Source organism: Phalacrocorax carbo, chromosome 26 (assembly GCF_963921805.1).
Source record: "Phalacrocorax carbo chromosome 26, bPhaCar2.1, whole genome shotgun sequence".
Lineage (NCBI taxonomy): Eukaryota > Metazoa > Chordata > Aves > Suliformes > Phalacrocoracidae > Phalacrocorax > Phalacrocorax carbo.
This window is the reverse complement of record NC_087538.1, coordinates 2,486,575-2,513,685: the sequence shown is the minus strand read 5'-3', so window position 1 is coordinate 2,513,685 and position 27,111 is coordinate 2,486,575. Positions and strand designations below refer to the sequence as shown.

General features: G+C 47.4%; 1 protein-coding gene across 1 annotated transcript; it reads right to left on the bottom strand.

Moving 5' to 3' along the window:
• Nucleotides 1-1,754: 1,754 nt before the first annotated feature.
• LOC135317484 (protein ELYS-like) lies at nucleotides 1,755-26,018 on the bottom strand (the record flags this gene model as incomplete). The annotated part of the gene is made up of 24 exons (XM_064473777.1): nucleotides 25,898-26,018; nucleotides 24,438-24,691; nucleotides 21,690-21,870; nucleotides 20,695-20,902; nucleotides 19,308-19,424; nucleotides 18,263-18,347; nucleotides 16,132-16,282; nucleotides 13,560-13,692; nucleotides 13,291-13,472; nucleotides 12,746-12,816; nucleotides 10,521-10,605; nucleotides 10,344-10,433; nucleotides 10,037-10,181; nucleotides 9,533-9,537; nucleotides 9,174-9,269; nucleotides 8,314-8,407; nucleotides 6,705-6,828; nucleotides 6,519-6,575; nucleotides 5,159-5,305; nucleotides 3,782-3,969; nucleotides 3,466-3,610; nucleotides 3,258-3,371; nucleotides 1,963-2,110; nucleotides 1,755-1,876 (listed from the first exon to the last, which is right to left on the bottom strand). Coding segments are annotated over exons 1-24 (3,063 nt in total), but the record flags the coding sequence as incomplete, so codon positions are not given.
• Nucleotides 26,019-27,111: the final 1,093 nt, after the last annotated feature.

The following is a 27,111-nucleotide window of genomic DNA, read 5'->3' as shown; positions in this document are numbered from 1 at the left end:
GATACACCCACTCAGTGCCGCGCTCTTTGGCCCAGGTGTCTATGAGGTTGTTTCGGAAATGAGTCCGTTGCCTGACTCAGATCTCTCTGGGGTGCCATGTCGCCTCAGGACTTGTTTTCCCAGACCCAGGATGGTGTCTGGGCAGGGGCGGGGGGGATGGGATATGTTTCCAGCCAGCCGGTCGTTGCATCCACCACTGTAAGCACATGGCGCTTACAATGAACAGGGCCTATTGCTTTTCATCTTCCAACAGTTTGTTATACAGTGGGGCCTCTTCAGCACGTGGCACCCCCTCCTCTGGTGATATTCCAAAGTCTTTGCCTTCTGGCCAGCCCATGGTCACTTCCAAGACTCCTGGGCCACTGGGGTTTCCTACTCGAGCCCGCTGGGTGATCAGTGCCACCCATTTACTCCATGTAGCACCACTTTCTGCTAATCCCACCTGGCACTGCTTGTGGTTCTCCCGAGTGCGGGGGGCTTTGAAGAGCTCTTGGCGCACAACGGGCACCCAGCCTCTGTTCGCACCATACCCGATCGTCGCTCATGGGCTCTTCCCTGAGCCTGTCACACACCTCCCTCCTGCATCCTTCTCTCTCTGTCCATTAACATTACAATTGCAGCGTCAAACTACCAGCAATCAGGCTTTCGCTAATAGCTCATGGTCTAGTCTGGGTTTAAACCAAGTTCAACTCAAGGCACACCACACCGATGGCTGCTGTGGGGTGAGTCTGCTCTTGAACCACGCCGGGTGATGCACGGCCCAGGAGTGAGTGACCTGAACCAACAGGCACATCAGGCACCGTCACCTGCATTTTTCCCTCTGCCTCACGTATGGGTCACCCACACAGCTCAGTGCATTGGAAAACGCTTTTTATTTGAGGAACAGCTGTAATTCAGAAGGAACCGCAGAACATTTCTCTCCGAGCATCTCAAAGGCACTCATTATCGTGACTGCTTTGGTGAGAACAGCATTCCTGCGATGGAAACCTGCAAGTTTTGCACAGAAGACAAAAGTACCAACAACATAAGAAACAAATGCAAACTTACTACGAGAAATTCTATTATTTCATAGCATTTTCCGACTGGCCTAGGCTAAGAGGTTACAAGCATTGCCTAACAACTCACAAGAGGCTATGGGTTGGCTTCTGCCTGGAGCTTGCTTCTTCCCCACCAGAAGCTATTTATGGTTGGTTACATGGGAAGGGATGAATTGCAGCAAATAAATGGAGTGCGCTGACAACCCTGAGAGTCATCTTCCATGAGAAGGGGTTCTGATGGGGGATTAAACTACTTAGTTATCTGCAGCCTTATTTGCACGCCGGGCATGTCCTTATAGTATGATCTGCCCAAGGTCTTGGTCTTTTCTCATGGCAAAAGGACAGCAGAGAAGGGCAGTAACTGACCTTCATTGCCCTCATGGCCAAATATACCAGAACTGGGGTTGATTTGGCCACACCACCTGTAGGAAACTCATCTGACAGCTACTGGCCTCTTTCCTGCTCTTTATCGTTCTGCCTATTTTTAAGTAAAAGAGGCAGAAACAAAGCAGAAATGTGTCAGCAAGTGGGAAGAGATCACTATTTGATCACACAATCAAGTCTAGCAAGATGTGTACACCAATAGCTTGATGGTAATCAGGGTTTTAGTTTTAGCCATCTTAAATTCTCTGAACACATTTACCATAATATAAACACATGTATTTTGCATAGCAAACATTATCATAACAGAAAAACTCTCTCTCAACTGGGTTTCTGCTCGTTTCCTACCCATAACTCTCTAACTTTGGCCAACACACGACTGCTGAAAGGTGCCCTTGGATCCACATTTCCTGCATTAGCTGGTTTTGTTACTGTCGAGATTGGCTTTGGTCTTGCGGCTGTAAAGCACGAGGGAAAAACGATCAGCCTTGTGCAATCAAAGCGATGGTTAGTTGTGCGTTATATTCCCCCCCTTAAAAATTACCTCCTCTTGGTCCGGACGAAGGCAGGTGGTAAGGCTTGGCTCTCTCTACAGCCAGCTGCCTCTGACCTCTAGGAAGGGTCTTGCCGTGCTGGGCTGAGAGAGAATTTCTGGCAACTGCTCTCTGTCTCCAGCGAGGAGCACAGTCGTTCTGATGAACGAGAAGCGTAAAGCAAGAAGTTAAATGTTACAAGAAGTTCATAGCACGGAGCTGTCGGTGCTATTTCGAATTAGGGAATATGTTTCCTCTACAGGTGCAGTAAAATACACCCCCTGCACGGAGCGGCAGCCAGTTCTGCCCATCAGCGCACACCAGCTTCACCCGGAATTTTTAGCCAAGCGGAAGGAAGACTAGAATAATAGCAGAACCTACAACTTTAAGTTAAAACCATGCCGGCACCCTGCAGAACCTCATTCTGACACGCTTGTCAGCACCCACAAGTTTCACGTGGCTGACAAAATAGTGCCTTTCTCTTGTTTTTCCTGAAACGCCGCTGCCCCAGGTGACTGAATCTCCAGGGCAGCGGCGGGTTACGTTGGACAAGAGGAAGTGAGGATTAAAATGAGGAAGAGAAAGCTGCCTACACACCCCTTCCCCCGGGATGGAAGCTTTCAAACGCAGGACCTCAGCCTTCCAGAACCACCCCACAAGTTTGCTTCCCTGGGAAACTATGGTTCTGGAAAGCAGCAAATGGATCACAGAACCACAACAGAAGTTCCGATAACACAGAATTTGACCTGCCTATGTTGAGACTCAGAAGTTAGGTAAGAATTTCTGTCCTAAAAGTGGTAAAACGAAAGCTGTGGAATTGCAGACCTCACGCTGTAGCTTGAGGAAATAATAAAAAGAACAACCCGTGATGCAAACGTTGCCTGTGGGTTGGCACCCAGAGCTGCGTGTGAGATACAGAAGATGACATACAACACACTCTTCCTTCCACAGTGACCCAAACAACTTCCAATCTTCTGAACGCTACATAACGTACGTCCCTGAATATCTGAATGGTAAGAGTGGCTGACAGGAGATACTTATTTAATCCTCAGACACAAACAAACTGTTCGAAGTGGAGTCAACAACAGCCTGGAACACAGAATTTCCAACTGCACGGGGTAGCTTTGGAGCAGTGACACATTCTGTTCAACTTTTAGGTTCAGCTGTAACGTAAGGTGCAGAGGCTTATTGCAAGTATTTCAAAGAAGGGTGTGATAAAGAAAGCAGGATTCTTATTGAGCACTGTTAAATCTAGTTAGTAACCCCTAAGAGAACCTTGCACACTTGGCAGAACTTTTACGCTTACCATGAGATGAACGTTCATCGCCCGGTTCAGCTGTGGGGCTGCCGTACAGTTGGCACGCTGCAGATGCCGGACTAAAAGAATCTCATGAGTCCGTAAAAATTTCTCCAAACACTTCTATGAGAAATAACACATTTGAAAACATATATGATGACCCTGCCTCTTCTCTTGGCAAAGAGGGGGTTCAGATTTTCCTCTTGCCCACACTTACTTGTTCAGAGTCTGTGAAAGGCAGCCTCAGGAAGTCTCCCACTAGTCCCATCTCCCGACAGATGTCATACATGTCTTTTAATAGCTCTTCCTCCTTTAACTGAGCGGTGTGCTCCTGCAGCAGAGCCCAAGCCTCCGCCATGCACCTGCAGTTAAGTTTTTGAGATGTAAAGGCGTATTAATAGTATAACTAAAAAGATACCCCACAGTTATTGTGCTCAAAGTTTAAAGGAAATTTAGGGGATTGTGATTTCTAGTGTTTGCTCTCCATCTTTCACAGGATTTCAATGCCAAAATGGTGGCATATATTTCTTTACCTATTGGACAACAGCACAGTGAGGAAAAGCCGCTCTTCACGACTGCTTGAGAACGGTGGCTTCATCACCTGCATGTATCTGAGGGCTCGCCCATGCTCTCCTTGGCACATGAGGGACCGAAGAATTCTCACGTGTTGCCACGACACAGGTTTGATTGTAGCTGGGTGAAAGAGCAGGGCCAGGGAGTTCTGCAGAAGGTGGAGATCAGGTTTACTAAGATCACAGAATCCCAGGTTGGAAGGGACCTCAGCGATCATCTAGCCCAACCTTTCTGGGAAGAGCCCAGCCTAGACAAGATGGCCCAGCACCCTGTCCAGACGACTCTTGACGGTGTCCAACATGGCCGAGTCAACCACATCCCTGGGGAGATTATTCCAACGGTGACTGTCCTCAGTGTGAAAAATTTCCCTCTGGTGCCCAATCGGAATCTCCCCAAGAGCAACCTGTGTCCATCCCCCTTGTCCTCTCTATGGGACTCCGTGTAAAAAGGGAGTCTCCACCTTCTTTGTAGCTACCCCCTAAGCCCTGGTACATGGGGATGAGATCCCCTCTGAGCCTCCTTTTCTCAAGGCTGAACAAATCCAGCTCTCCCAGCCCATCCTCGTATGGCAGCTTCCCTGTCCTCTGATCATCCTGGTGGCCCCTCTCTGGGCCCCTTCCAGCCTGGCCACATCCTCTTTGTATAGAGGGGATCAGACTGGACACACAAGCACACAACAAAACTGTTCAAAAGTTTCTTCAGTAAGGGTGAATGTCCTTGATACCGGACAGGTAAATATAAATTCTTTACTATTTGCAGGAAAAAAAAAATCACTTAGCCATACAGAAAAAAACCAGAGTCTTTTAAAAGGAGTGATTCACACTCGGCTAGGGTTACCAAATCCCCATAGGCAAACATCACTTCTTAGAAATACAAGTTATTCTCCCAGACAGGTTGCATTAAAATTGTGACAGGCAAAGGCAACCTTCAGCATCAGGAGGAACATGAATTAGATTGAAGAGTCACTTTTGCGGTCTTCTGTCTCAAGTCTTGCTGCCAGGATGGTCACTTGACTATTTAAAGTCCCCAAACCACTGCTTTTGAGAAAGCGCTCGACTGCTCTGCTGAGAACAACCTGAACAGACGGCTTTGGCAAGTCACACGTCAAGCATTAACACTGACTTCTTCATTGTCTTAATCCATTTCCTCTCAACGTAATTAAAACCAAACTGCAGACCATCACGTATTGCTGAAGGTGCTGCTGAAGCAGCATTACAAAAAAGAAGCTTCCCATGTTTTATCACCTGGTATCAGCTAAGCACCAGGGTTTTTACATCATTTGATAGATCATAGCATTGTATTGCAATGTGTGCCCAACTAAACTGTCACATACTTACATCATAGTCCTTGTGGTCTAGAAGCCAAAAACCTCGAATAAGCTTAACAAGGCCCGAAGGGATGGCAAAGGCAGCTGCGAAGGAGTCGACGGAAGGTTCTGTTTTGTTCGGAAAGGAATGTATGATGTCTAGCAGCAAGTAAATTGTCTGATATCAAGTATCTAATTAAGGCTAATAGATTTGCAAGACCAACAATTTATCACATGAAATAACATTATTACTATTGTTAATAGAATATTAATAGATAATAAAAGGAAATAAGAATATCATAGTGGTAGGACGCAGAAAATACTCATGTATTAGTCTTGCCATTTCATGCTGTTGCAACCTGAAGATAGTCAGGCCCTAACAACAAAATTGCATTCTGAATAAATAACCAGAAAGACAGACTCTCTGATTTCTCTAAGGCATTCAGAAAGGTTGCCTTTCGATATTTAAACAGTCCCGTTGGAAACACAGGCTCCCTCTTTAGTCACTGGAGCCACCAGCTGGACATTCAAAACACGAGAACGGCCAATGCTTGATTATTAAAGCAAACAAATTCTACAGCTGGTTTCTTCCCTCCTTTCCAGCGTATATGAAACAACTGAAATTAGGGTGTCCTTACAGCACAGCTTAGCTCTGGATGATTAAAACTGGATTTAAACCAGTATGTGGATCACTCATTGGCAGTGTCACTCTCTCTTTCTGACAGCTGTTTTGGGGGGTCTGTTCTCATCAGAGAGCTCCGGGGTGCAACAGCTTTAAAGCCCCTGCTCTCTAGGCTCCCCTCTCGGGTCAGACAACACACAACCAAAGCAACACAGTGTATTTCGGCAGCTTAAAAGTTCAGTTTCTGCCCAATGACTTTTCCCTTCTCTCTCTCTATTATTCTGTGTGCCCGCACTTGTAACAGCACAAAAGCAAGCCCTCTTAGCTGTGCTGGAAAATGGATGATTTCAGCAACATCAGGTCCTGGTACACCGCTGTCAGAAATCCTTTTGCTCTGAAGCAGCACATTCTAGTGCATCGCTCGAGGAAGCAGCTGTTTGCTACAGCTGTGGGTGCTTCAAAAATGAAAAACAGTTTACATTTTGAGACAATCTAGGGGAGCTTTCTACCTTTAACATTGCTTAGTAAACCTGTTTTCTCACATCAGAAAAGACTTTGCAACAAAACATTTTAAAAATTCCTAAACAATCCACAGTACAAAGAAATCAAACAATGCTTCTGTCTGCGACTTAATTCTTAACTACACGTGTTCATCCGCAGTGCGTTTGAAGCACAAATTAGAAAATGCATCGAACGCGTAGGTGACAGACATTTCAGACCCCTGATGCGCGTATACTGGAGGTGTGACAGAAATAACTCCAAGGGATACGATTGCATGTTTGTGGCTTTCTTCAACGCCTTCTAGCAAATAGAGCTCCAGCAGTGCCTGGAATGAAAAGGTAGAAGCTTTTTAAAACTCCTCTCTTTGAGAAATCATTGGCTTTGGGGGAGGGCTGGGCTGGGGCTGGGGTTTGTGGTGGTGGTGGTGGTTGTTTTCAGGGAACACAACACTCACCTGTAAACTAGGAGGTGGGTATTTCCCAGTTCCTCCTTCCTCTCTCCGCCACATCTCCTCAACTTGGTCTCCCAACTGGGAAACCATCCCATCGATCATCAGGCAGTCAGAGTCCCATTTGCCTCTGGAACAAAACGTAGCGAGGATTTGACAGAGGAAAACACTAATTGCAGCCTCTCGGTGTCACAGATTTCCTCCAGCCAAAACAAACCCAGCTAAAGCTCCCATGACTCCAAGAAAGGAACAAACAGACAAAGGCATGATCATGACTTGAAGTAGACTGGAAAGAAATTTCGGAGTCAGGTGAAAGGTGCTCATTAGATCCTAGTGAATTATTAAAGGAGCTCCAAATAGGAATCCAAAAAGCTCCCTTATTAAGGGGAAAGTTGCAGCGACCTTTTAGTTTTCAGTTTTTCTTTTGTGCCGCATTACTTGTAATACAAGGGCAGTGTGAGCAAAGCTACCCCAAACCTCACGCCCCCAGCGGGAGTGTTCCCACGCACAGCGGTGAGACCACAGCACGGCAATGTCAGGCTTTGGTCTCAGCACCTCGCTTCTGTTACTGAAAAACAGTCACGGTCAGAAAGCTGAGCCCGCAGCTGAATTCTGGTATCACCTGAAGCAGCACGTTTGCGCCTCTGCACGTGCCATCACAGTGACGGAGGGCTGGCCTGTGAAACACTGCATTCCTCAGAAGCCCATCGCAGGCTCCTGCGGGCTGCGACGCCAGCCTTTCATTTCCCGAGGAGGACGAGCAGAAGCAGCACGCTGGAGGTGGTGCTTCTAAGGAGCCCGTGAGCCTGTACGAGAGTTACCTGAGAAGGACGCGCAGGAAGAGGAGCTTGAAAGCCAGCGCCTGACATAGAGCAGCTTCCACCTGGACTCCTCCTGCTGCACCTTGCTCACGGTGCCACAGCCACGGCTACTTGAGGACTTTCTTTAGGTTACAGAACAGTTGCCAAAGAAAAATCTGTTCTCACCTAACCCAAGGCACATCACCATTATGCTCGTGAGCCAGCCCAGGAAAGGGAGCTCCCGTGAGGAAGGGGCATTTATCCAGTCGCCAGGAGAGCGCTGGCCGTGCCAGCTGCATGTGACTCTGCCCATCTCCTTCAACGACACCGCGGTGCTTGGGAGTGGGAGATTTGGGCCAATCCCCTTATCGCCATCTATCACTGGTCATTGAGAGAGATTATTTTTGCTTTGTTTTTTGGTTTTTGCTTTGTTTTTTTTTTCCTAAAACACGCTTTCTTCTGTGTCCAGAACAATTGCTCTGCAAAGGCCGTGCCTTGCTGACCTGGCCGTGACGGATCCTGTCCTCACCACACGACCTTTTCCAGTGGTAACAAATGACACAGAATTGCCAATGAATTACGTGCACGTCAAAACAATGATGGTACCAACAAAGGGCACTAAGCAGAGGTATATATCAACATTTCAACACGGGAAAGGAACCTCTCTGTTCAGCAGGACACACGCATCACTCCAGTCAAGAGTGTTGCCAGCAAATGCATGAAGCGTAGCAAATACAGCTGCTGATGGAAAAGCCACTTGCTGCCGCTTCTGAATTTGCAGTGGAACTGTTCTAGAGCTTTCCTGCACGTCCTACCTTGATAAACGCTCCAGTTGCTGTCGATGACCAGCGTAGTAGCTCCGAATCAGAGGATAATTGTAGAAAGGTCTAGAGAAACGCATCTCATCACCTACAGGCAATAAATAAGAAGTAAGTTAAAGCAGTCATATCACATTTTCAACCTACAGTTTTTGACTAAAAAGACAGAAGAACACACAAGCTAAGCATCAAAAGCACAGCCAAGCCTCCGGCTTTGAAAGAAGCCCAGCCTCCTTCTGCCTTTGCTAAAAGAGACCTACGACACAGGAGTCAATTCCTCCTTGTCCTAAGTGCCATTTCAAGCTTACAGGTGATGTAGCATCCAGAACATGTAGTGTCAGCTGAAGTTCACTCTAAAAAAAAAACCCAGTTCTCAAAGGGAATGGGTTTTTAAACATGTCATGTGAACATGCGTAAGACAGTTAAGGCTGACAATAGGATTTATAACCCATCCAAATGATGAACTATTTCCAAGGTGTATTTTTTCCTCAAACAATCCGTAAAAAGTTCAAAACACGCACGTCAGGCTTTTACTGTAAAATCAAGCATTCCCGTGTTGGTGCTTTAGGAGTTACTTGTTTACAATCCCAAAGATTTCAAGCTGTGGGCACGAGCAACTCCCTCCCTCAGAGGCTTATTGCTGTTTCTGAGAAACACCCCGGAAAGAAACTGCTTCCATCATTCTACACGACGTAGTTGAAAAAACAGTGAAATCTCAATTTCAGCAGCAGAACTTCAGCATCTGCTGTCACTGAACGGGCACGACTTGGTATTGAGGAAGCCTTGACAAAACCATGGGGAAGCACGTGTTCATAGGAAGCACTGACTGCTACAGACGCGTGACAGTTTAGGCTTACCTGAGCCCTCGGGCAGGAGGCGGGACCCACAGAACCAGAGGACCACTCGTGCATACAAAGCTGCGAGGCTGGTCACCGCCAGCTTATTTGTCAAGTCTGCAAAACATGAAAAGAAGCTTAAGAGGACTGTTGGTGTGCAATTTCTTTTGTTTTTTATAAAGCTCCCCTCATTGCACTAAAGAGAAAGTAGAAAAATAACACGGTAGAAATCTTTGCCTGTGCATTTTTCACTCCGTATCACGTCCTTCTCTGAAGTAAAAGCCCACAATCACAAGCAACCCCTACAAAGAAGAAGATTCACTAAAGGTTTAATAAAAAAGTGAAGTTGGAACTACTAAATCCACTCATGGATAAGGCACCTGTTCTTCACGTAGCAGAGACGTTTACTCTAGCAAAGGGATTTTCTCTTTTCTCCTCAATATGCCAGGAACAAGTTCTAATAGAAACAGCTACAGAAACTCATGCAACTCACTTCACATGTTACTCATTTAGGCTTCCTCTCTGATTTTAGTCATTTCCAATCCAATATTTGCATGCAATCACGCACTGCTAGCTGACAATCAAAGGGAGTATTTGTCACAGTGCCACATCCCGTTGCTGTAATTTCAAGCCGGGTGCTTGCACAGCTCCTTGCTGACCGCAGCCTCCCCACCCACTCGCACCAGCTCCCCAACAAACTCTTGCCCTGAACTCAACGCGCGGTAAGTGGCAGCCCCAACCCCTCCATTTAAGCCCCTTCTCCCCGCTACATTTGACTTTCTGCCAATCAGCAAAACCAACAGAAGCTCCTCTTTCCACAATTACAGCCCCAGCATCGTTCCAAATCTTCATAAGACATACCAGAGAGTTAGAAATACTGTGACAAACCTTCTCCGGCGAGCTCTTGTGCCTCTGTTAGAAAACAGTTCAAGACTGTGCTAAGGTTGCTCAAAAGCAACTGGCGGTGCTGCAGAGCCTGTAACCTCTGCGGGTCAGTGGAGCTGCAGGAGCCGTCAAACAGCGCAACACCTTTTCAAGAACAGGTATGAAATCGTTAGCCTACAGAGCCATTGCAGAGTTTCAAAGTGCACTTCCAGATCTGCGGGCAAGACCATCTACCAGCAGATCACTGAATGAGCTCAACTGGAAAGACTGATTCTAGGTTTGCAGCATGGCTGCACTAGTACTCACATATGTCATCAAATTCGTGTTGTGTATAGATCACCCTGCTCCATGTCCAGTCAAGGGCAAACTGTAAATTAGCAGCAGAACTTGGCTGCTCTTTAAAAAGAGAGAACAAAAAAGAAATGAATCAAGAATTCCAAACGAAGAAACCATGCAACATAAAAAAAACATAACAAGTCTTACCTTTAGATGTCCAAAGCTTAATGCAGCCAGTCAGAAGCCCTACAGAACCTGTCTGGGCAGCAGCTGACAAGACCGCGTCTAACTGCTCCTCCTAAAAGTAACAGGCGAAAGAAAAGGAGAATCCCACCTGCTGTCAACATCCCAACCACCAACAGTAAGTGCTTGTTTCTAACCCTACACTCACTCAGGCATCACAGGCTGGGCTGCTTGTTGCTGTGAGGAGCACATGGAATTTTTCCCCTGACACATCAACTTCCCAAAGGCTAATTCTAATCTTTATTTGCATGCCTCTGCATTATCCTCTCAATTTACTGCGTTCCAATTAACTATTCCCAGCAACGTGCCCTGCTTATACCCATGGCACATGGGGTGCAGAGAAGTTTGCCATCAGGAATGCGCGAAGGGGACAGAACAAACAGAACTCTGCAACGTTTGCATGGAAGCAGTGAAGCCAAGATCAAGCAGCTTTCCAGGCTATGAAGACATGAAGCAGTTACGACACCCCAAACATTAAGTTGTCATTTCCCAAAATGACAGAAAAGAAGTGAAACATTGATGTTCTAATAGGTTTCAGTTTTAGGCGCTTCAAACACTGTGTTCTAATGCCGTGGCGATCCTTCAGAAGGGCAAAGCACAGGCAGGCACAGACGTGCACTGTTAAGGAGTAGCTTAGTGCAGCTGGTGTTCTGGTACTTCTTCCAGGTGAAATGAACATAGAAACATAGAATCATAGAATCCTTAAGGTTGGAAAAGCCCTCCAGGATCAATGAGTGCAACTGTCAACCCAACACTACCATGTCTCCTAAATCAGGCCTCAAGTGCCACGTCTACATGTCTTTTCAATACCTCCAGGGATGGTGAGTCCCCCACCTCTCTGGGCAGCCTCTTCCAAGGCCTGACCACTCTTGCAGTGAAGGCATTTTCCCTAATATCCAACCTAAACCTCCCCTGATGCAGCTTGAAGCCGTTTCCTCTCGTTCTATCGCTAGTGACCTGGGAGAAGAGACCAACCCCCACCTCACAACAGCCTCCTGTCAGGCAGCTGCAGGGAGCGATAAGGTCTCCCCTCAGCCTCCTCTCCTCCAGGCCAAACAACCCCAGGTCCCTCAACCTCTCCTCATGAGACCTGTTCTCCAGACCCTTCCCCAGCTTTGTTGCCCTTCTCTGGACACGCACCGGCAACTCTATGTCCTTCTTGTCCCGAGGGGCCCAAGACTGAGCCCTCATCAAATTGTCCTTTTTAGGGCTTTTGCTTTTTGTTTGCTTCTTTCTTTGGCTTTTTAAGCACATTCACAAGTATCTTTCCCTTCTAAATAAAATCATCACATTCAAAGCCATTTCTACACGTTCAAATACACACATCAGATTTCCATCTTTTTCTGAAAACCAGTCTCAGACAAGGAAACACACCGAGTACGACTTACGGTGGCAAACAAAACCCCAAACCAAGCTTCTTGCCCCTAATTCTGAGATTTGTCTTACTCACATTCACAAGCAATTCCTGCTCAAATCCCTAACAAGCCTCTGAATGATCTAGTCTCAATTCAGCAAAGGGTATGACAAATTTCTGCATTTCCCAATTATTCCCAACGTGGAGCTGACATCAGATCACCCAATCTGAATGGAAGAGCCTACATCAGGCTTGCAAAAGAAACAGCCTATGGGCCAGGCCAACCTGCCAAGACGTTCATGTTAGCTACCACACTGTGCACAAGTGCGCTTTGCCCCAACGCACCCCCACAGATCTGGTGAGGAATCCAGTAGAGAGGAAGATGAGGGCAGGGAAAGACTGCTCTCCCCTTCCTACCAAGTGCTCCTCTGCCTGAAGGTTGTTCTGAGGGAACGATGCTTCCTTTTCTCCATTCTGTCCTCTTTTCCCAGCTCATCAGGGATCAAAACCCGAACTCAGGACCACGCAGGCAGTTGCACTCATTGATGAGAGAGAAGGAACACCTTTCCCCGACTTTCTCTTCCTGCTCCTAGAGCAGCGCTCTCTTCCTTTCTAGACATTCAGTCCCTGATCGTGCTTCAACGGGAGGCAACGGTGGGTTTACACTCCCAAGAGGGGACCTCAAACATTACATTTGATAAAACTGGTAGGGTACAATTGCAGTTACGCGTGTGGATGGGCAGGAGGAGCATTACATGGTCCCTGACACCGAAAGCAGCGCCATGGAAAGCTTAGGAAAGGTCCATCTCTTGACATTCTCCATAAAGACACAGTAAAAGCTCACCTCCTTCTGGAAGCCGCTGCACGTCACATGAACAACTCCAGAGCTCAGCAGGCACGTGCCATCTGCAGAGACAACGAACGTTGGACAACATTCCATACTCTCACCATGATGGTAGCACCAGTTTACATTTTTGTCACAGCAACCTCTGGAAAGGTACAACTGAGTACCCGTTTTCCTCATGACATCACTTACAGCCTTTTTTAGAAAAATAATGGCTGAGTGTAGAAATTTTACCTCCGGGGCTATCGAGGTGCTGCGCTTTGAGCTTCAGCCCAGAGTCATTTCATCTGATCACCAGCACCACCTCACGGGCTGCGTTACAGAAGCACCCAACCCCCAGACCCAGCCGCCTGTCAGGCAGGTGTCACAACAGCACACACTTGGTCAGTACAACGTCATCACAGTTGGGTGGGTGCGGGGTTGGGGTGTTTCGGTTTGGTTGGGTTTTTGCGTGACAAACAGTGACCAGGAGAACCAATAAATGGCATTTGAGCTCGGTTTAAGCTTATCACTACTCAAAGCCATATAATACCTACCAAAATTATAGGTGCTTGGATGAAAACACAGCTCAGGTTGTGGGTAAGAAGGAGGAACTCTCCAGCTTAGGCTGCGCTCCTGCACCACAACATCCAGAAGGAGGTTTGGAGCAGTCGTGCTTGTCACAGCGTCCAGTGACCACAGTGCAAAATAGGGGCAGTCCTGAAGGGATTCTTCTGGCCTGAAAGAAAACAAGCGCAGAAGCTAAACGCCGACTTTCCAGTGAATTATGGGGAGGGATACTGAAACCAGCTTCATAAAAACCTACCTTAGTGAGCCTGGCTTTTGAGCCTCATACCAGCAGTCAAAGTCAAATACACCCAAATAAGTAGATGGTTTTCCCTGGCCGCATGTGTTCACTTGCCAGCTGAAGACGGAGACACTGGTGTCAGGAGATATGACTGTAAAAGACAAGACATTGTTTCTTATTGGGAGAAAATACAATCTATCTGACATTTTCAAAACATCCCTTTCTAGTTTGGCTTCATTCTGTTACGTCACTCATGAAACACAACACTTGACTAAGAAGAATTTTAAAAATGTACACCATAGCATCACCTCTGTGATAGGTTTCAGTCATGCTGCCCCCCTTTGCGAGTTCAACCTGTATCCGTCCTAAGACAAACCCAATACACAATTGTCAGGTAATCAAGTCTCCCATACAGTAAGAGTGCATCAAGATGGTTAGAAAAAAACAAAAACCAAAAAACAACCCACCACCCTAGGAAAACATACATTGCTGCTTTTAGAAAGCATACAAATTCTTGTCGTATACACTTGATCACTCAGCTGGCATTATTAATTTCCAGATTCGACTCGATTACGAGTGTTACGAATAGCTCCTTTCCAGCACAGTCAGAATGAAGGAACACAATTATCACACAAAACAAACACCAAAACCCAACCCCAACAAACAGGAGGTTGGAACAAAGAGTTTAACATCAAATATTGACAATGTTACACTCGGGTTCTCTCAAGAAGTGGCATGGTCTGTCGTCTCTGGGGAGAAGGCATTCTCCAGATGTGAGCAAAGTGGGGGGTGCATCCTTTACCCTGACAGAGCAGGGAACCAGGAGACAGGTCGTTTGGCAAAATGGGTCTCTGTTCTCTGCTGAGTTCATCAGGGCTGCTCAGGGAGCCTCCCACGCTTTACTGCGTGTCATCGTGAACTTCTGTGCCCTTTCACTTGTGTGAGCCGCTGAAACTGCCTTTGAAGATGTCAAGTAGTTTCATAAATCAGAAGCCAGCTTCCTTTCTAACCTCAACCCACATCCAACAGAAGCTCATGTGGGCCTACAACTTGAATAGTTTCTGGATAAAAGCTAATGAGGAGCCATCAGAAAAATGACAAGCATTTTTCCATGCCTCAGACTTCATGAAAAGGGGACCGAAAGGGCCTTTTTTGTTGGTTTTGGTTTGGGTTTTTTGGTGGGTGCGCCTGTTGGTTGTTTTTGACAAGGTTTTAGAAGGCCCTCTCCTCAGAATCATGCCACAGGTGGAGAAAATCCAAAGGGGTTTTCATTAGATTTTGACACGCTGTTGTTAGAGGATGGCACCCCAAAAGAGGTGGAAGCTGCCTCTTCAGGACTAAGACAAAGCTAATAAACACAAATAGCCTAGAAAGTCACGCCAGTGTCGTCTTTGTAACAGCAGACATAAGTTAAGGCCAGTAAGAAGAGAGGGAAGGGCATTCACACACCCAAACAAAAGGCTGTGAAAGTTATCACTGCAGCCGGCTCAGAGATGTGCTCAGAGCATCACTGGATGTGCAAACCCAGAGATGCACATCTCATTATTGCAAGGTAATGAAAGACACCAGAGGAGTTTTAACTGTCGATCCGGACAAGGGAAGCCAGAAGCTATTGCTTTAAGAGCTTGTAGGTGTAGGAACCTATTAGACACAGAGAGGGCAAAGTGCACAGGCAGATCATAGACTCGTAGAATCATTTAGGTTGGAAAAGGCCCCTAAGATCATCGAGCCCAACTGTAAACCTCATACTGCCAAGCCCACCACTAAACCCTGTCCCACAGCGCCACGTCTGCACGTCTTTTAACTCCCTCCAGGGATGGTGACGCCACCACTTCCCTGGGCAGCCTGTTCCACTGCTTCGCAACCCTTTCTGTGAAGAAATTTTTCCTAAGATCCCAACTAAACCTTGTGCTCTAGACCCTTCACCAGCTTCGCTGCCCTTCTTTGGACACACTCAGCACCTCAGTATCTTTCTCGTAGTGAGGGGCCCAAAACTGAACACAGGATTCGAGGTGCAGCCTCACCACCGCCCAGTAGGGGGGGACGATCACTGCCCTACTCCTGCTGGCCACACTATCTCTCATACAAGCCAGGATGCTGGTGGCCTTCCTGGCCACGCGGGCACGCTGCCGGCTCATCCAGGTGCTTGGGGAAGGTATCAAACAGATCTGGCCCCAGGACTGAGCCCTGGGGAACAGCACTCGTGACCGGCCGCCAGCTGGATGCAGGTGCAGGCATAGGTTGGAAGAGGGGAAAAAAGAAAGTTGAGGGAACATTCCTAAGCAATGGAGGGGATGATCCTACTGTTCAAAGACGAGAGCTGGAGGAATAAAATGACTGACAGGTGTTATAGAGGTGACCCCACCATACATCGCTACAGCATGTCAGCAAGCATTGAAGGGAAAAATAGGGTTTATTTTAACAAGTCCCACAGAACCTAAGCACCCAGTTTTTCCTTTGAAATAAGCCCAAGAAGTTAGTCTATACAGATACTGAAGACTTTCAGGCTGTGGGTATGGAACAGCATTCACTGCTTGGATGCCAAAGCCATTTAGTTTAGAACAACCAAACACGGGCATCAGGAACAAACCTTCATCAACGCTGCCTTCTCTGTCAATGCAGTTGGGAAAGATTTCTACAGCCTGACAGCTGAGTAGTTTGGCCTTGCTGCCCTGCCCTCTCAAGGGAAAGGCTCCACCCGTCAGATCCAAACTGTACTTTTCAACACAGGATGCCAAACCCTGCAGAAAAAATCACAGGCGAGAGAAAGGTCATTCTGAGAGAAAAGCAGACATTATACCTCAGTAGGAAAGAATGTCTATGTCTAATAGAACCTGCATATTGTACTGTATCTCTCCCAGGCGCTTAATCTGATGGCAAAGAGAAACTACAGCTGACAAGCAAGAGAACTGAGTGTCAAACCGTAACGGGTAAGTTTGGCCGTAAAAGCTTTGCACATTTTCAGAACTGAGCATTTCCCTCGCATTACTGGTTCTAAATGTGTTTTGCAGAATTCCTTGCACCATCCCGGTTTCTTCACAAACCTACGTATTTATCTAGAAAGAGAGATCTGAAATAATGCCATACATAGGCATGCAAAGCGCTTTGCTCCATGACTTGATCACAGAACTGATGAAGTTAGAGGAGTCACGGCCTTCCAGCAGCCAAAGCTCTCTTGCGAGGCATTATCTATAGGCACACACCGCTAGAGTGAAAGCCCATCCCTCGGGAGTAGCCATGAGAACGTCTTACTGAGTCACAGCCTTCTCTCAAACCACGTCAGCTCCTGCCAGCTCCTCCTCTCGCCTCCTCAGGGACTAAAGGGTGAAATATGCCTCCCTGCCTTCACCAAGTGCAGCCAACAGCAAAACAACCCGGCGGACATGGCATGCACGTGGGCAAGGCGTTTAGGGGCACGAATTCCTACAGAGTCAGCCAACTACTTTGAGACCTACAGAAACTCCAGCAGGATTGTGTGGAACCTCTGAGACCACCATTTGCTAAGCAAGCATTGACTGAAATACTGTCTTTCCAAATACAGCACTTGGTCAAATGCTCTACCCTACAACACATGGGTGTGTGGATTGTGGACAAAGAGCAGCTCTACAATTAAAAACCAACCAAACAAAACCAAAAGCTAAGCAGCTAAAAATCTCCAAAAACCTACCAGAGAATAAAAAAATTGCTTGTACCTCATTCTACCCAAGTTTCCTAAAGTTTCACAGCTCTAGAAGGAACTGGCATGAGACAATCCATTCTCGTATGACCTGATATGTTACATTTAACTCACCTACTCTGAGAACAGGCAAGCTTTCTCTTAACCATTCTAGGAAATACTACTAATAAATATCAAGGCTGTAGAGCACAGATCCTCTCCTACCGCACCTCAACAGGAAAGACATGCTCTGAATTAAGATTACTTTCCCATCCAAAAGATTTTGCAAGGGTTTCAGGCGTAACACTGAATAAAATTATACGTTCTAAAAACGCGTCTTCTATCTGTTAGATAACAGAGAGGTAAGGCTAGTTCACCTCTATTTTAAACACAACCTCTTTGGAGCCACTTCTCAAAATTTACATATACTTTTTTGACCAAATCAGACCACTCTTTACTGTATTTGCGTATTTTGCTGGCTTCAAGAGCAGAGTTCGTAGGTAACGCAGCCAAAAAGTAGAAAGAGTTCTCTTTAGAGCTACGAAGTTTCAGGACCAGCACCGAAGAGACCCTGCAGGTGAGCGTCCTGTGAAGTCCTGCTGACAGAGCTCAAAGGGAAAACAAGAATTTAAACCTGAAGACCGGAACAGAATAAAGCTGTACGCCCGTGTTTTAAGGAAGGGAGACAGACAGAACCTTATTCAACTCTGCAGTTTGGTTAAACAGAGCTACTCAAAGCCCTGTCTTCTCTTCCTACAGGCCATTCACTTGGTGTTTAAATGAAGAATCATTTTCTTTGTAAAAGCTGCTGCCTCTTCAGGAACTGAATTTATACGGGCTCTTTGCAGACGGCCCTGGCTGGAACACACGACACGGCGGTATGAAATTGTACGACTTCTTTTCAAAAAGTATGGACAAAGGCCGTGCCCGGGAAGACTCAGCAAAAGATTCTTTCTTTTTAAGTCATCTCTGAATTGTCATGGTCAATATTCCCCCTGCCAACTTCACTGATACTCCCTTAGGGAAAAGGACTCTTTCCATCCTTTCACGGACGTGCACGTCTTACCTCGTACATGGCTTGTCCTGAAGCCGAGCGCCTCCTGTCTGCGAACGCTAACTGCAACAGATGTAAACTCACGGCATCGCCTTCACTGGAAAAGGTACAAATGATGACATTTGGTTACAAAGCTGCTTTATAGTCCTCGTTACCCTTTCCTTAGGTCTAGGCTGAGGTTTCCTGAATAGCACTGTCTCACTGAAAAGAAAAACAGCCCTTCCCAAAACCCAAGAATTGGTCACATTTAGCCGCTAAACCACAAAGGAGGAAATTTGGACACTAACAGCTTCTGGGGCAAAGGCTACCCATACAATCTGGAAGCTTCAAGATGTTCTATGGAGTAAAAATGGTTGGGAACAGTTCTTGGCATTGAAGAGCTCGCAATCAAAACTGCTTTACAGTCAAACTGAAAAAGATTGCCACTCCATGAGCAGCCGAGCTGAGTAAATAGCTTGCTGATGCCGAGAGGGGCAGATCTTTCTCCCCTTCCCTTCCCACCAAAGCTCCAGTCCCTCCCCTGCACACACGGCACCTTCCACACCCTCCTTTCAGTCATTAGCCCAGCAGGAAACCACCGACTTGGCTGCTGAGCACCTTCCCTGCCAGCCGAGCTGAGCTGGCTCACCAAGGCTCAGGCTGGCACCAGGGAACCGGCCATGCTGTCACCTCCTCCTTTAGGGGAAGCAGGCTGGTGGATCCGCACCGTTAGTGCTCTGGAGCTGCAGCCTCCACTGCGCTCCATGGTATTTTCATACCACGGTGTGAATATCAGGCAAATCATGAAGCAGTCATCAGGAAACAAAGGAAGCCATTGAAGAATGCCAGCACAGAAATCGAGCCACTGTCGCTTTGCTGCCTTTCAGCAGGGAGGAACTAGTAGGTCCCTCTCCATCCCTGTTACATCCTGTACAAATCGCACCGTCAGCCCCTTCCATACCGGAGAGAATCTCCTGCACGGCTAATTCAACAAAACAAATACACGTGGGTCAACTCTAGGTGAACAAATACTCAAAAAAAAAAAAAAATCAGTGGCCGATAGTAAGCTTTTATTCACCTTTCTTGCGTCGACTGAACAGCCCACAAGTAGCAGCAGTTGCGAGGATCGTGCTCAGGCTCTTGAAAAGTAACGGCGCAGACAGGAATCCTTCCTCCTTCAAGCTGACAGTGGTGCCTGCAGGGTTAACAAAAACAGAAAGCAGGTGAGCCTGGTGGCCCTGCCTGTTTGTAGAAGGGGAGAAGCATCTTCTGAGCAAAGAGCCCCTGACGTGCTTCTCCTCAAGGCACAGAAGGTCACACTCCCGTCTCAAACAAGGGAGTCACGGGAGCGACTGCTTTTGATGCAACAGCCACGAGGTGAGGAAATTACTGTCCAGCACGGGCAATAACCTGGCTTTATCTCCTCCTCTGCCTGCGGAGCAGGAACATGAAAGATTCCTTCAGCTGCCAGGCAAAAGATTCTTCCTACTCTTGTCGCCTGCTTCAATATTGAACTGAAAATGCAGCCTCTCTTCTGCACAAGCTGAAAACAGCGCCAAACACCAGTAGTGTCTTGTTTCTTTACTTGGACTATCTAAAGCCTTTCTCCTCCAGACTTCTCAACCTTCTTTGCACCTTCACAATCTATTCTGGCCACCTCACTATCCCTCCACTCTCTATTCATGCCGCCAATAGTTCCCGGTGAGTCACTGCAGATTTGCTTAAGTGAATCCCGATCTGAACTGGGTCAGATATTCCAGGGGGGATTGCTCTTTGGCAGAGCTGAAATCATCTCCCTCATTTCTCTGTTGCTTATCCCTTGACATGACCCTTATTCCCCCTCCAAGTGTTCCAAGCAGACTTTCATTCCCATGCATCGCTGCCTTGGCATGGGTCAGTCCCCTCTTTTGGTCGAGGCTGAAATGTGGGAGAGAATGTCTTTTCAGCCACAGATCAGCTCTTGATCCTTCATGTCTCACTCCTTTCAACCGGGACGCTTTGAAGAATATGATCACCACAATCCCATCATTAACATACTTCAGCCTTTCAATGGGTGCCCTCATTGCAGGAGCTGCTTCTGAGAAATAATGTCTACAATCTCTTTCATTGAAACACACACAACTCCTGCTGTCACTGAATACTGCTGGTGGAACAAACTGCCTTATGGAAAGCAGCTCTCTCACACCCTAACTGCTTGACAGAACCCAGAGAAGGGAGCTTTCCGCAGTTCCTCAGCCCACGGGCACAATAAGGAGAACAATCCCAGCCCGCTGGGGAGAAGGCGGCCCACTGAATCCAGGTATGGCTCAATGGTTACTTCAGAAGGGGATTCCTAAACAGGCCAAGATTACACTCCACATTTCCCTCCCTGAAAAAGGGCTCTTTAAATTAACAGACTTCCTCCTCAAGCAGAGCCTTGAGAGCCCTGCACCTCCAGGCGTGACCAAGTGCAAAGGCCGACTTACTCCCACTGCAGAGTTTTCATATTCCACAGTGACAGGGAGCCGTCGGAAAAACCCACGGCGAGCTGGTTGCTTCTGCTGATGTAGCACAGGGTCGATATTGCTGTTCCTGAAGGACACTGTAACTGAAGGCAGAGATGTCTCCCTTCCCCGGTCACCATTTCTCTTCTTAGTGGAACTCCAGCAGCAATTCTGGTGACAACTACTAGAGCTACACGCACAAAACCACACAATAAAGGAATGCGTTATGCCATTCAGGTTGCATTTGAAACACTGACGTGACAACATGTATAAACTAATGCTACCGTCCCCGGCAAAATACCCATTGATGCAATACTTTGTCTGCTCTTCCCATTTTGTACGCACTCAGAGCACATAGGAACTCTCTGACTGGACAGGTATCCTCGCTCCTATTTCAAAACCAGGTGAAAGCGAAACCTCCATAGACAAATTCTTCCTGGGCTCTGCACATCAGGAGTTTGGGCCTCATGGTGAAGCTACTTGAAGTGACACCAGCTCCCGAGGCCACTCTTGTAAGAGCAAAAACAGCGTATGCAATCCGAGTACACCAAGTACAGGTTCCGTTTGGTGAAATGCAGGGATTTTGGTAAGGCATATTTACTTTAAAAAACAAGCCTCAACTTTGCCCCAAGTCAATGAACAGAAGCAGAAGAACATTCCCAGGAAACAGGGCACGTCCGACACACCTTCCTGTCAGGCAGCTGCACCGACTCAGATGGTCAGATTCCTACCCCTCACTGGTGAGAATCACCGTGACAGAGGGACCCTGGTGGGAGGGGGTATTTGTAACCTTAGGAGGAGTATGAAGCCACTCCCATTTTTAATCCTTTCAGGGCCAGACGATGTCAAACCGCCACCTGTCATCAGCAGTCATAAACGTCTGCACAGCAGTAGCTTCAAAGTGGGATGCGTGTTGTTGATTTAAAAGACACAAGTTTTCTTACTTTTCCGTTCAAGTTTAGAAACCGCAAGCTCACCCGATGGTTCATTCTCCCTCTGACTGCAAGAGAGATCATCCAAACCAAGGTCCACCACAAGCAGATGACCAACATCTGTCGCCACCGCTGCCACGCCACAAAACCCTTGCAGAGCCCGGTGCAGGTGCCAAGGCCTCGCGCTGGCTCCTCCGGGGTTAGTTATGGGCTCTACAGCAGTTACCTACAGGAAAACTACAAGTTAGTATTTAAGCTCTTTGACGAGCTTTGATAGAAATCACTCAAAAGTGAAGCCAGAATCAGCCCATCAGAAGCAAGAAAGTAAATACAGGGTTCTCAGACTTAAAAACACAGCATTGATCCCAATTATATCCAGACAAAACAAACAAACCAACCAACCCCCAAAAATGTCCTGTACAAAAATCCGTTACTGCCTTCCGTTTACGGGGTTTCCTGCAGGGATTTCGCTGAGCTCACTCCAACTGCAATGGTGCAGTCTATTATCACAGCTTACCAAGTTCCATTTTCTACTTAGAAACCATTAACTCAAAGACAACACAGAAAATGCGTTAAATGCAAGAAACTTGACCGTATTTAAGGGACTGGAGTAAGAAAGGCCAAACTCACTCTCGCTCTCCCACGGCCCCCAGCCCGTCAGCACTGGGATACAGCCCACGCCTTCTTTGCCAAACAGGTACTAGGGCAAATCTCGGCTCTCAGTCAGACGCGGCAGCGGCCAAGTTGCAGGGGAGACACACCGCTGCCACGGCAAGGGAGTATTGTTACAGAGAGCGGAAGGGAGATACCAGCTTAGGGAAAGCTACACCAGTCCTCATTTAGAATCAACAGAGCAACCAGGGAAAGCAGAAAAGTTTTCAGTGCCGAAACAGCGGCAAAAAGCCCAGCAGCTGGTTCGCCAAAAGCCAGCTCCGGCTGAGGAGAAGCGCACGCTGCTCTGTAACACGCGGAGCCGCCTGCCAGCAGCTTTAGTACAAGGCCCTGATGAAGACAGACCTTTCCGCACCTGCAGCCCCTCCCGGGACAGCCCTGACGGCTCCAGCAGAGACACCAGCACGTGAGGGCTCCTGCACTAAGGCTCCACAACAAAAGAACACGGGCTGCCCTTCAGCCTCCTTGCATAATGTCACACAGTGACACCAGGGAGCTTTACATCAACAGCAACCTGTTACACGACAACGGAACAGAGCAGTGAGCACCACAAGGAGTCCTTTTTTTTAATATATTGGTTTTTCTCCCCAGAGGTGGGGAAAAATTGACCAAACCTCGAAGCCCCAAAGTTCTCTCCTCTCCCGTGTCAAGCACTTGCTGTGACTGCGCTGCCTGGCAATCTGCTACAGAATTTACCTTTCCCCTGGGCCACAAGAATTCTACTCCTAGAAGTGCCCGCAGTATTTGAGACAACTTTATATTGTTTCTGTCATGGTTTCAGCTGGGATAGAGTTAATGTTCTTCACTCTAGCTGGTATAGTGCTGTGCTTTGAAATTAGCATGGAAAAAAACCTGTTGAGATAACACACAGATGCTTAGGCTGTTGCTGGGCTTTGCACACTCTCCTACACTGCTGCCAGCTCCTTCTGGGAAGGAACGCAGAAATCCTGTCTCAGCTCCCTGACTCTGCATGCTGCCCTTCTGCCTCACACAAACCAGCAAGAGTGGGGAAAATACCATTCCAGAGCTCTGAAACATGCAACCGTTATAAACCAATTTAATACCGTTAATGTTTTCAATTCAGATTTGCTTTTACAAGTCTGAATGACTGCACGTCTATGCCAGCGCACAGCTTGCCTTTCCATCTCAAACGCTGAGATTTATCAGGACGATCGGCAAACCCACACAGCGGAGCACCAACCCAGCTCAGCTCGTTAGAAATCACCACCACACAAACGCTCACTGCCAGCAGTCACACTGTAGCGCTACAGACAAACAAACCCCGCCTGGATTCTAGCAAGTCAAACCAAACCACGCTCTGGAAAGCTGAGTAATACGGAAGTATTTATCTGTCGCAGATTCTAAGGTGGTAAAGACAGAGGGAACCTTGATGTTCCATTACCTTAAGGTGACTCTTGTCTACACTCAGATAAGGAGCCGAGGGGAAAGGACGTCATTTGAGTTTATGGGTTAGAGAAGGCAGGGAAAATTAGCAACATTACACCAGAGTATCCCACCGGCACAAGCACCATATGCAATAAGCAGAGGTTCAAGGGCTTCAGGCTGAAAGTCAGTCTGTAACCACCTGCCAGGTAACGCAGTGAAGCCTGTTTTTTCCCATCCTAAGTCAACAGAAAAATGTGCTTTGCTCTAAAGTCACCTGCTTGCTAGTCCAAGACTCCTGGGAATGTGCCGAAGTCAGCTACAGCACAGCCATGGAAGTCTGAGATGTTTTAAAGACAGTATTTCTGACATAATGAACCATTCAGGACATGTATGTTACCAACACTTGAAAGGCAGGGTGAGGACGAGTTCTTTGTCACTCTGGCTAAAAAAAAAAGGTAGTTTTCAAGGCCTTTTTGTCAAAGTGGAGAATGAGGTAACTACGTGCTCTACTGTAAAACCAGAAAACTTGTTTGACTCTCTCAGCAAACTCAAAGGATAACGGTACCGTTAACCCCATAATTTCACATCAAGGTGCTCTCGACTGGACACTCTGCAGTGACAGGATGATGACACAATAGAGAAAATGGACGTCCTAGCAAAGAGACGCTCCAAAGCTGCTCCTGAAACAGCGTTATGCAGCACCTGACAACGTTTCCCCCATTAAAAAGCACCTACCCTTCCTGGCAGAACTACTGCTGTAACCACGCTCGATGTTCCAAGGTCGTACAGGCAGAGAACACTTCCCTCTGCTTCTCTCAAGCCAACCAGCAGCCCCGTTCCCGTCTGCCAGGAAACCTCCTTCACCACGCGGATGGTGGGAGGCTGCTCACGGGCTCCACTGAAACGGTGTGCAGAGAGCCGCTCTCCCGTCACAGCGCTCACGACCTCCAGCTGAGGGCCACACGCCAGCCAGGCCAGCCCATCTCTCCCTGGAAGAAGAGAAAAGGCTGGCTAAAGCAAACTCCCAGGAGAGGGTTGAAAACAACGGGAAAATCACAATCACTGCCCCTTTGCTTCAACAGAAGTAGCTCACAGAGCAAGAGAGGCTTACCGAATTCGGGTCGATTATTGAAAATCACCCACTGAATCCTCAACCAATGCATCGTAAAATGAACCACCTTATTATTTTGCATTTGGACTTGGCATTCCTGCACTGAAGAATTCTGCTTGTTTGGGATAAAGATTACAATAGATTGGTCTCTAGTCTTTATACCATATTCAGCTTGGTTTTGCTAGAAATCATCTAAATACATATGAGAATACAACTCCTAAAGCATACTTCAAATATGGCAAAATCTCAGCCAATTCTTTTCTAGTTGACTAACTTTGCTCGACACACGCCTACTTTGGGCAGGGATTTGGACTTCAACAAGGAATTACCTCAAAATGGGCACTGCGGGAGCCAATTTCAACTTTTACACGCGCTGATCACAGAGAGAAGTTAGCACATTTAGTTTCACTGAACTACTTCCAACACAAAGGGAGTATTAACTCAACTACTGCACTTACAGTCACACAGAGAGATTCTACATGGTCTCAGCAGAAGCCCGGACACCCAGGCAGGCCCCCGGCTCTACCTTCAGATCACCGACAAAGTCAGCTACCTCATCTGCTCAGCCGCTCTCAGCAGCTCTCCCGGGACACTCCTCTGCGTCCCATTAAATGCTCTGCAAACCTGGCTGCAGCGCCTAACAGGGCTTTCCTCTTCCTTCTGTTTTTAGTCAGGCTAGGAAAGAAAAAGCAGGGGAGGCTGCCTCTCTAACACTGTGGGAGAACTAGTTCTGCACGGGATGTTATGATGGTACCAATAAATACAGCCCAAAACCACACCAGGACTTTTTTGAAAACTGCCTTTCATTCCATTAGAAGTTGAGGAGGGCTCACTGACTTGCCCGTGTTATTTTAATAGCTCAAGACTGGCGCAGGCTGTTGTCCTTTCAAAGTTTAACTCTACTAATGTTTTAATGTTAACATTTTTCATCATTTTGTCATAGTTCATCCTTTCTGTTCTCTCAAAACCTGACGCACCTGAGCAGCACCAACCTGACACAGCTGATGCTGTGACCCCGTGCCTCAGGTCACCTCCAGGCAGTAACAACTTCACAGCAAGACCCAATTTCAAGGAAAAGGCTCACCTCTGGAAAACCGCCCGCGCAGCACAGACCCTCGGGTGAGCTCATCTTCCCCAAGAGCCTGAATGGTCACCTCGGGAAACTGCAGCAGGCTGCTCGTTACCTGAGCCGCGAGGTCTCGCATTCTTCACTGTGAATAGAGAAGAAAATGCAAAAAGAGGCTCCTGACAGCCATCGACATTTCTGAGATTGACAGAACTTTCATCCCTTTGCCGTGAATAATCTCCCGTCCACCTCCTGCGGCTCTTTTCCTTAACAAAAGGGCACTCAGGACAGGTTTGGATCTCACAGCAGAGCAAAAGCAGAATCCTTTGCTTTTCTGATGCCTACGAGATCACCAACAAAAAGGCACGCAGGGGTACTGACAGGATAAACAACACGGGGAAAAAGCCCAAGACACTGGAGTCAAGTCAAGCAAGGCGGCACGAGTCAGAGAGTGAGTTTTGCATTAAAAAGCTCCAGAAAATAAATAAGAAAGAACAAGTTGAGAAATTACATGTTTGAGCAGAATCACATCCAGCCAAGTCAGTGTTCTGGGATGTCACCGTTGACTGACATGTAGTACATGAAAGTCAGATTCAAAGGCCAACAATGTTACGGGCTTACTGAAGGAAAAGCTACAGATACGGTCAGTCGCAGCTGCAGACGTGATGTCACAAACCAGGTTCACTTCAGTGCCACCAAAAGAGAGGCCTTGCTGCTGCCCCCATCTCTCCATCTGCTCCTTCCTTCTGCTCCTGTATCCCTGTGCCTTCCCTTGCCCTGACCTGCACACGTTTTAGAGCTCCTTAGGAGCCACATTAACTCCCCAAGCAGACAGGGAACGCACCCACAAGAGCAGAGAGCTTTCCACCAGCTTAGAGAGTGAAACGGGGTTGCAGAGAGAGCCAGCAAGCATAAAAGCTGGCACAAGGAAGGAGGCAGGACACTGCACCGGGGAGAAGGAGAGGGGATTTGCCCATCTCCATTCTGTGGCCGTAAGCCGTCCTGCTAGCTCATGCACGTGTGAAACCACACACTCACTTTGCAAGGAGAGCTGCAAGAAACCCCTTCGCTTTTAGAAAGGGCAGCACCCAAGGCACTCTCAGTCAGCTCTGGACTCCCTCGTGCACGTAGAGGCTCACTCTCGCACGGAGGGAGGCTGAGGCTGACGGGTGTCACTCTTTCACTCAGCCAGATGTGGAACCTAAAGTGATCTCAGGGAAGCGTTACTTGGT